Source organism: Mycetomoellerius zeteki, unplaced genomic scaffold (genome assembly GCF_001594055.1).
Source record: "Mycetomoellerius zeteki isolate Tzet28-1 unplaced genomic scaffold, Tzet1.0 scaffold860, whole genome shotgun sequence".
NCBI lineage: Eukaryota > Metazoa > Arthropoda > Insecta > Hymenoptera > Formicidae > Mycetomoellerius > Mycetomoellerius zeteki.
In genome coordinates, this window is record NW_017257893.1 from 531 (window position 1) to 11,058 (window position 10,528).

The following is a 10,528-nucleotide window of genomic DNA, read 5'->3' on the forward strand; positions in this document are numbered from 1 at the left end:
TTGCCTAGTCATTGATAACGTAACAGAGAAGCTCCCGGCGTTTTCACTCAAGCAAGGTGAACTGGAATTTTCGCGTAACATTAAATTGGCAGACCCCCGCTTCAATGTGTCGTCTGAAGTGGACCTCCTTCTCGGAGCATTATAAATATTTTGGGATCTGCTATGCATGGGACAAATAAAGGCTTCATCAAAGCATCCGACATTACAAAGGACTCGTTTTGGATAGATTATGGCAGGATGTTTGGGTGGTACACCTCGGTCCGCGTCGAGGGCGCTATCGCTGCATACGTCCATTTCAAATATCCAATTACATGCGGAACTGGACAAGTTTTGGAAACTAACCGACTCGGTAGATCGGAGGGATGAACTCACATCCGAGGAAGGTATTTGTGAACAGCATTTTCAAGGTAGATTGGTGATTAAATTACCGGTCAGGGAACATTCACTCAGTAAGCTCGGAGAGTCTCGCAAGATCGCTTTAAAGTGATTGGAGGCGTTAGAGAGGCGTTTCAAACGTCAACCGGAACTTAAAGAGTCATACTCGAAGTTCATACATGAATACGTAAATCTTGGGCACATGTGCCCAGTCAATATTCAGAGCGACGAAGGATCGCCATCCGTTTTCTTGCCGCATCACGGCGTATTCAAGACCTCGGGTCAGTTTCCCAAAATACGAGTAGTATTCGATGCCTCTTGTAAGACCAGCAGCGGGTTATCTCTCAACGATGTCTTATTGGTAGATCCAGTCGTCCAACAAGACCTGGTGTCTATTTTAATAAGGTTTCGAACGTTTCGATATGTCATCGTAGCCGATATCATTAAAATGTATTGACAAATATTAGTGCACCCCTCACAGACTGGTTTACAGAAGATTCTATGGCGAGAGAGTTCTACCGACGAAGTTATCACTTACGAACTGCTCACCATAACGTATGGCACATCTACAGCGCCATACTTAGCCACTAGGTGTCTCGTTCACCTCGCTAACCTATTTTCTTCAAGGTATCCATTAGGAGCGAAGCACCTCATTCGGGACTTTTACATAGATGACATGCTTACGGGAGCAGATACCGTCAAAGAAGCAAGAATCATACGCGATGAGGTGATTGAATTATTACGAGAAGGAGGTTTCGAACTAGATAAATGGGCATCCAATTGTCCCAGCTTGCTCGAGGGCCTAGGCAATCAAAACGATAAATTAATTACAATTAGCAATGAGATCGAAGCTTGCATTCTCGGTGTTCAATGGAATCGAATCGAAGACACCTTCCACTTTCATTGTGAACCCGCGTCGGCTTCTACAATTTCCAAACGCAGCATTGTATCTGAAACCACGAGAATATTTGATCCATTAGGATTGTTGGGCCCAGTCATCGTTATCGCCAAGCTCATTGTTCAGGAGTTGTGGCAGATAGGTATTCAATGGGGTGAATCTGTCCCTCCAGACATTCATACGCGCTGGACCATGTTCAGATCACAATTAGTGGTTCTCAATCAGCTGGAAATTCCTCGCGCGGTCAAGTTTGATTCCAACTCGCGGTCGATGCAAATACATGGGTTTAGTGACTCTAGCCAAAGGGCATATGACGCTTGTGTGTACCTCCGCACGAAGTTGAGGCCACATGAGTATCGAATAGAATTATTGTGTTCCAGGTCAAAAGTCGCTCCGCTTAAGGCGGTGTCTCTACCACGGCTTGAGTTGTGCGCAGCTTTGCTATTAGTTCGTCTCATGTCAAAGGTTGGTGAAGCAATACAGTTGGAGCATTCGAGGAGGTTTTGTTGGTCAGATTCCATGATCACACTCAATTGGATAGGCTCGCCATTTCGGAAGTGGACACCTTTCATGGCAAATAGAGTTGGCGAGATACAGCGACTCACGGATTTCAAAGACTGGCGCCATGTCAGCTCATCAAATAACCCCGCCGATGTTCTGTCGCGTGGACTAAATCCCAACGAATTAATCAATAATGCTTCGTGGTGGCACGGACCCTCTTTTTTGCGACACAACGATGACCTATGGCCGGGCGGAAACATCATTCAACCACGGGAGAATCTACTAGAGTTGAGGATGGTATCTTCAGTTGTGACTTCCACGGGTGACTGTGTAGTCAATAAGCTGTTGACTAGGTGTTCGAGTATCAATAGAATCATACGAATTGTGGCGTATTGTTTGCGTTTTTCGAGGAAGCATCATCCGAGCGTTCCATCAGTTGTTATATCGCCCATGGAGGCATCGCATGCTTTAGATATCATATGTAGGGCTGTACAGAAACAGTCATTCACAAGGGATTACGAAGCATTGTAGAGGGGGGACTCAATTGCTGTCACCAGTAACCTACGATCGTTAGCCCCATTCATTGATGAGTCAGGACTCCTGCGATGATAGATTGAGCAACTCGAACTTACAAATCAACACTCGTCATCCTATAGTGATTCCGCGTAATCACATTCTCACTCGACTCATTATAGAGCGAGAACATATACGAAATCTACATGCAGGAATGAATGTTAGGCAACAGTTTTGGCCACTATCTTTGCGCTCCGCGACACGTAAGGTGATCCAAAACTGTATTACGTGTTTCAAAGCCAAACCACGCCATTCCGAAGCGATTATGGGCTCCTTGCCCGCGGGCCACGTTACAGTGTCCAAACCATTTGCACATTGCGGGGTGGACTATGCTGGTCCGGTTTCAATTAAAGAGGGCAAAAGACGAAACGCGAAGTATTCTAAGGCCTACGTAGCCATCTTTGTTTGTTTCGCAACAAGAGCAGTGCACATAGAGCTTGTCAGCGACTTAACGTCCGACGCTTTCATCGCGGCGTTTAAACGATTCATATCGCGTAGAGGGAAATCCTCTAAAATGTACTCAGACAATGGAACCACATTTGTAGGCGCCCGTAACCAAAACAAAGAATTGTACGATTTCTATCATAGTCAGCGAGCGAATTCAGATATACAACGATTTATGCATGAACAATCCATTTCGTGGAGCTTCATTCCGCCAAACGCGCCACACGTTGGTGGTTTATGGGAGGCCGCCGTCAAATCGGCAAAGTACCACTTGACTCGCATTATGGGGCGGGCGCATTTGACTTTCGAGGAGCTGCAGACGGCACTCTGCGAAATCGAAGCAGTACTCAATTCGCGGCCGATTACACAGCTAAGCACCGATCCCAATGATTTAGAATATCTTACATCAGGTCATTTTTTAATTGGCGAGCCACTAAACAGTTTTCCTTGCAGGGATGTGAGCGATGTGAATGAAAATCGCCTGATTCGTTGGCATCGGGTTGAATAAATTAGACAACATTTCTGGCGCAGGTGGAGCACAGAGTACCTCCATTCCCTGCAGAAACGCAAGAAATGGAGAGCAAATAAGGGCCTGCAGCTACAACCTAATCAGCTTGTTTTGTTAAAACAGCAAAATTTACCCCCTTTACAGTGGATGTTGGGACGTGTCCAGCAAATTCATCCGGGCGCAAACAGCGTTGCCCGAACTGCCACGGTGAAGACCGTCAATGGCTCCTTTGTGAGACCACTGTCTAAACTTGCTATATTACTGTTAGAATTACAGGACTCACATCCCAGCTGCGACACGATCGATAGTTCGTAATTTTCTTTGCGTCACTTTATTTTTCTTCGTTTAGTATGTAAGTCTACTGTGATTTATTTCCACAATGTTATTATTAAATACGATAGATTAAGTTCAGTAAACGTTACGAGCTCCATATTATACGTTTTCTTTGTGTTTGCTTGTTTGTTTGTTTATTATTTACCATGGATGTCTCGGTTCGTCATTGAAAGCTATCCTTTCAAGGGGGGCGGCGTTGTTCGATACGCGAGAATCGGACGAAGTTATTTGTGTTACCGTGCGATTTCCCTATTGGCACCACCTGCGATATTCCGCGGCGCTACCTATCGATTGATTCACTGGGCATGACGCGGCGGCACCGTTATCAGTCCGTTATTGGATTAAGTTAAATCTCAATCAACCGTCCTGCGAGAAGCATCTCTCATAATCGCCATTGTGATATGCGGTATTCTGATTCCGTTAATAAAATGTTCTTTACCCCTCAGTGAACGATATCGTTTTAATTCACCCGTCAACTAAGAAGAATATACGATTCTTCGATCACGCCACGCGAAGAAATTGTACCGCGAATCGGTGTGATGTGCAGCAGCACTCAAACAAAAGACAATTTTCGTACAAGTAGTGAAACGTCAGAAGACAGTAGTGAGAAGCGAATCAGCCAGTAAAGTCAATAGTCAATAGTCAGAAGTCAGTCAGTAGTGAGACGTCAGAAGACAGTAATGAGAAGCGAATCAGCCAGTAAAGTCAAAAGTTAATAGTCAATAGAGTTGGGTAATAAGGGGGATTCTAATTCGGGAGCTCCGAGAGGGGTAAGGCGCAGAGGGGATCCCGCGGCGCGGGGGGGTCCGCGGAGAGAGCAGGGAGTGACGTCACTAGGCGAGGGGGCTGACGGCACGGGGGAGGGGGAGGAGGGATGACATCACAGTGGGTGACGTCACTGGGCGAGGGGGCTGACGTCACTGGGCGAGGGGGCTGACGTCACTGGGCGAGGGGGCTGACGTCACGGGGGAGGGGGATGACGTCACGGGGAGGGGGATGACATCACGAGGGAGAGAGAGGGGGATGACGTCACGGTGGGTGACGTCACAGGGTGAGGGGTCTGACGTCATGGGGAGGGGGATGACGTCACGGGGGAGGATGACAATGTCACGGGGAGGATGACGTCGCAAGGTGTGGAAAATTCCATTGCGGGAGCCTCCGGATGCGGTCCCTTCGGCTGCCTCCGGGCGCAGTCCGCAGCAGCCATCGCGCGCGCGGGCCGCCGCCGCCGCCGAGCGCGGTCCCCGCTATACTTACCACGTATACTCACCGTGTATACTTACCATCTCTCTCGCTCTTATGCGGTATCTTCTCCTTTTATGGAGCAGTATTTTTTTCTCGCACGCAAAGATTTTTTATTTTATTTTAATTATTTCATTTATTTATTTTATTTTATTTTATTTTATTTTATTTTTATTTTTATAACTTTATATTTGCGCGTATGTATGATTTAGTAACAGCGCGATGTATCCATATGGTCGCGCGCGATGTAACGTGATACCGCGAAGAAGGAGGGAAAGAAGGAAATATTATATAAAATGTGAAGACGGAGATATGTTTATTAAAGCAATTATATATTTACTAAAGCAATTATATGTTTACCATACTTACTGGTTTTACCTTATGCAGCTTCATATTTCTCCCTTTTGACGCTTTCCGCAACTACTCGCTCGCAAAGATCTTAAATATATCGCAGATTCGCTTAATACGGACGCGACGATATCTAGCGCGATGTTGTCGAGTGTCGGCGTGCGTAATACGATACCGCGGAAATAAGGTGGATGAGCGTAGAAAGGATGGAATGAATAATGATAAATACTGAGATATGTAGAATATTAATAAACATTTATTACTCACGTAACGCATGATATACAGTATTATGTGAAGCACATGAAATCAATTCACATTCAATATATGAGTTCTTATCATAAATCTTACGCAAGATATTTATAGCATTTGTTCATAATACAATTTTGACGTAAATATGTAATGAAATATTTAAATTTATCACTTACACTATTTGTACATTGACACAAATCGAAATATACATGCTCAATACATTGTTCCAGTTCAAACATGAAGAGCATGGTCGATGGTTTCATATATAAACACTTAGCACACAAAAATAATTTCACAGTGTCCACATCGCGTATTTTAACAAGTTCAATCACAAAGTCTTGAATCACTAATGACGACGGAGTAGTCGACTGTACCAATTTTTAATCTTAATCTCCCTCCCTCCATCCAACGCTACTGTATGGAGTTGTAAACCGTTTACCCATCTCAGCATTAAGAATTTATGCAAAAGACTCGCCTGATGAGACCATTATTGTAATTTGATACCACAAAAATGCAACGGTAGCGAAAAAGTTACGCAATATGATGTAATTGCGCATCAATAATGTTTGATTTAGCGTAAAATAAGAAATTTTTCAAGGACATTCGACGTGTCCTGACATGTTTCGCGATGATATAATCAATTTAACACCTGCAAAAATGCATACCTAGCAACAAAAGATTTTTAGACACATCCGGTGATGAAATCATCAATGTAATTTGATAGCACAAAAATGCAGCGGTTGCGAAAAAGTTGTTCAATATGATGCAATTGTACAACATCCATGTTAGATTTAACGTAATGAAAGAATTTTTCAAGGACATTTGACATGTCATGTCATGTTTAACGATCTGCTCATCAATGTAATTTGATACAACACCTGCAAAAATGCAACGTTTGCGGAAAAAATGCTCAATATAATACAATTGTACAATAACCATGTTAGATTTAGCGTAATATAAGATTTTTCTCAAAAACATTTGAAATGTTTCACGATGACATCATCATTATAAATAACACAAATAATGATATAAAAATGTAAGGATTTAAGCGCATCGCGTCATTAGTCAATGTAACAGCAAAAGTGACAACATGGAGCGAGATTTGATTGAGCAAGCTACCCTGCTAAATACAAGAGAAGAGTACATCGCGTGGGAACAGCGATGCGATGAATTTATAGAATCTCTGAAAGAGCAGAGTCGTATTAAACGCTCGCGATTATCGACCGGTAATAGACAATCAGTGATCGCATGTATCACGCAACTTGAAAGCTTGAAGGATTCGGTGCGCGGACGATTTGTGCACGTAGGCGCAACATATGGACTTCGATGGCGCGAGGTCGAAACGGCGTTCGAAAGCCGGATTCTAACAGGCGCGATAATAAACTCTAATTATATCGAACCTCGTCGATTCCTCGAAGACGCGAGTGAAATTGTGCTCGAGAGTGTGCAGTGTGTTTTACAGAGATATGATTCTTTAAAGATAAACACAGTATTTAACGGTGAATTCGTGGCCGGTGACAAACGCGCAAACAAGAGTATCACCACCCGGAATTATGAACTATATCAATGCACAGATTTGCGCGAGTGGTACATGTCGCGCGTCGTTGAACCAGTTCTAGCTTCGCTTGAAGAATTTCAAGAACGTGACAGCGGATGGGCATTGTCACGTATCCTCAATTTAACGGTAAACGCGAATAAATTAAATCCTCTGCGCGCGGGATGTCATATCAAACTTCCGCGAGAAATTATGCTGAAGAGAGCGGTGATTAACGTGCGATCCACAGACATGCGTGTTTTGTATGGTCGGTGGTAGCAGCTCTACACCCGGTTCAAGAAAATGCACATCGAGAATCCTCGTATCCGCACTACTTATCGGTACTGAATCTCAAAGATATTCAGTTTCCGATGACGTTACATCAAATCAAAAAATTTGATACTCTCAACGACATTTCCATCAAGAAGGTCTACGCCATCGAGAAGGGGATTGTATCGATACGACTCACCGATCGAAAGAGCAGCAAGCACGTAAACCTCATGTACGTGGAGGATGACAGCGCAGGACATTTCGCGCTGATCAAAGATCTGTCCCGCCTTGTGAGATCACAGATTAACAGAAACAAGAACAAGAAATATTTCTGCGAGAGGTACGTATAAATAATAATAATAATAATAATTTTTTTTCACAAATGTTTCCACTACTTTAACTCGAGCGCAAAACTGGAGACGCGCAGTGAGGATTGGGGAAATTGAACGATTGTGCGATAAGGCTACCGAGCGAGGACAAGTGGTTGAGCTTCTGCAACCACTGCAGGAAGGAGTGCATCCCGTTCATAGTCTACGCCGATCTTGAGTGTGTATTGGAAAAGATGAATAATGATTCACAATCCGCTACGCACATGTACCAACATCACAACATCTTCAGTATCGGGTATTACGTGCACTACTCCTACGACAGCTCACTGTCAGGCTACCGATTTCGCCGTGACAAAGATTGTATAGCGTGGTTCGCGGAAGAATTGAAAAATCTAGCGCACAGTGTACAGTCAATAATTTCAGCTAATGTTCCCATGGTGGATTTCACGCGTGACGACTGGGAAAAATTTAACAGCGCCTCACATTGTCACGTGTGCGAGAAACCGTTTACACCAGACGATACGCGGGTACGCGATCACTGCCACTTAACCGGGCGATACAGAGGCCCCGCGCACACAAATTGCAATCTAAATTATAAGGATTCGCATTGCATACCCGTAGTTTTCCATAATTTATCTGGCTACGACGCTCATTTCATTATCAAGGAAATTGCCACCGCGTACGAAGGACGCGTCGATCTTTTACCGATAATTAAAGAAAAATACATCTTATTCACCAAACACGTTAACAGTACTAAAATCGATCAAAAGAATTGCGTATAATTACGATTCATAGATTCATATAGATTTCTCGCTTCTAGTTTAGACAGATTGTCATCTTTTCTCAACAATGATAAGCTGCGGGTACTGCGACGTGAATTTTCCGATTTATCGGAAGAAGATTTTAATCTTTTGACGCGAAAGGGCGTCTTTCCGTACGAGTACATTGACTGCAGCGAAAAATTGAATGAATTGTACTTGCCGCCTCGCGAGTCATTTTACAGTTCATTGACGGACAACACGGTATCTGAGAGTGATTACACACACACCGTCAACGTGTGGCAGCGGTTCTCCATCCAAACGCTCGGTGAATATAGCGATCTGTATCTAAAAACGGATGTATTGCTGTTGGCCGACGTCTTTGAAAATTTCCGCAACAGTTGCGTCGCGAGTTACGGGCTCGACCCCGCGTACTATTACACCTTACTGGGCTTCACATGGGATGCCATGTTGAAGCATATAGATGTAAAATTTGAACTGCTCACAGACATTGACATGGTCATGTTTATCGAGTGCGGAATACGCGGTGGTCTGAGCCAGTGCTCAAATAGGTACGCGCGAGCCAACAACAAATACATGCCGTCGTATGATCCATCGAAAACATCATCGTACTTGATGTACTATGACGTCAACAACCTCTACGGCTGGGCAATGTGTCAACCACTGCCTTACGCCGATTTTTGATGGGTCGATGACGTGCATAATTTCGACTTTACGACCATCGCGTTAGATTCACCGACAGGCTATATTCTCCAGGTGGACTTAGAGTACTCGCAACATCTCCACGACGCGCACACTGACCTATCGTTCTGTCCGACCCGCGAGAAACCACCCGGCAAGCGCGAGGACAAGCTCCTCGCAACATTATGCGATAACCAACGTTACGTCATCCACTATCGCAACCTGCAGCAGTGTACTCACGGTCTTCGTATCGCAAAGGTTCACCGTATATTACAATTCGCGCAAGCTCCATGGCTTCGCGATTATATAGAATTAAACACCAAATTTAGAACATTGGCAAAGAATGGTTTTGAGAAAAATTTATACAAACTGATGAATAATGCTGTATTTGGCAAAACCATGGCGAATGTGCGCGATCGCGTCAACGTAAAATTATTGTTGCGCCCGCTGCGCAAGTTCGTACTCACGACCGCGACGCGCACTCCCGATCCGCGGAAAGAAACAGATTCAAGGATTTGTGAAGGTAACAAAGAAGATCATTATTAGTGTCGACGATACAGTCCGAGAATAGCGCGGAATAAATGTATTCGTATCCGCTGGAGAAACACGTCCGAACGCGTTGACCGTCCTCCAAAGATCTGCCGGTTGTGCCTGCGTAAACAACAACGCGTCGTCTTGACGACGCGACACCACGGGTCGGCAAAGCGCAGCATGCGACGAGGCACGGGCATAACGTTATTAACAAAATGGGAAGACAGATACGATGCGGAGGCAATGATCGCCAAACCAAACTTCCACAGTCGTAGCGTCTTTTCGGAGAATCTGGTTGCGATAGAACTGCGTAAGCTCGAAGTGAAGTTCGACAAACCGATATACGTGGGTATGTGCATCCTCGATATATCTAAAACGTATTTGTAAGGATTTCACCACGAGTACATGGCAACGCTGTTTCGCGATAAATGCAAAATTATGTATACCGATACTGACAGTCTCATATACCATGTGGAATGTGATGACGTTTACGATATCATGAAACGCGACATCAATAGATTTGACACTAGTGATTACTGTACCGATAACGCGTACGATATTCCGCTCGCTAATAAAAACGTTCCAGGCCTAATGAAAGATGAGAACAACGGTGCCATCATGACTGATTTCTTCGGGCATAGAGCGAAAATGTACGCTTTACGTGTGCAAGGAAAGAAAGATACGAAAAAGACAAAGGTGTCAAGAACAGCGTTGTGGCAAAATCCATAACGTTTGAGAATTACACACGCTGCTTGAACGACGCAATCGAAATGACGCGCAGACAGTCGTGCATTAGATCAAAATTGCACGAGGTGTATACGATATCGGAAACGAAAATTGCTCTTAGTCCGCACGATGATAAGCTGTATATCGTATCAGGTTCCACCGACACGCTGCCATGGGGACATTACCGGTGTAAATAAAACGCATTTC

At 44.3% G+C, this 10,528-nt stretch overlaps 2 protein-coding genes across 2 annotated transcripts; both read left to right on the forward strand.

The window, feature by feature from the left end:
* Positions 1–229: 229 nt before the first annotated feature.
* On the forward strand, positions 230–2,305 carry LOC108730214 (uncharacterized). Its single transcript, XM_018459777.1, has 3 exons — positions 230–449; positions 588–736; positions 857–2,305. The coding sequence occupies exons 1-3, from the start codon at positions 230–232 to the stop codon at positions 2,303–2,305; spliced, it is 1,818 nt and encodes a 605-aa protein (XP_018315279.1).
* Positions 2,306–2,360: 55 nt separating this feature from the next.
* On the forward strand, positions 2,361–3,614 carry LOC108730215 (uncharacterized). Its single transcript, XM_018459778.1, has 2 exons — positions 2,361–3,248; positions 3,444–3,614. The coding sequence occupies exons 1-2, from the start codon at positions 2,361–2,363 to the stop codon at positions 3,612–3,614; spliced, it is 1,059 nt and encodes a 352-aa protein (XP_018315280.1).
* The last annotated feature ends 6,914 nt before the right edge of the window (positions 3,615–10,528 follow it).

Excerpts from the sequence above, each read along its gene's own strand:
- LOC108730214 (XM_018459777.1), top strand. The coding sequence starts at position 230 with ATGGCAGGATGTTTGGGTGGTACACCTCGGTCCGCGTCGAGGGCGCTA. Across the intron at positions 450-587 it reads GGTCAGGGAACATTCACTCA|TCAATATTCAGAGCGACGAA; the intron begins GTAAGCTCGGAG and ends ACATGTGCCCAG. Across the intron at positions 737-856 it reads CTCTCAACGATGTCTTATTG|ACTGGTTTACAGAAGATTCT; the intron begins GTAGATCCAGTC and ends CACCCCTCACAG.
- LOC108730215 (XM_018459778.1), top strand. The coding sequence starts at position 2,361 with ATGAGTCAGGACTCCTGCGATGATAGATTGAGCAACTCGAACTTACAA. Across the intron at positions 3,249-3,443 it reads ACAGTTTTCCTTGCAGGGAT|TGGATGTTGGGACGTGTCCA; the intron begins GTGAGCGATGTG and ends CCCCCTTTACAG.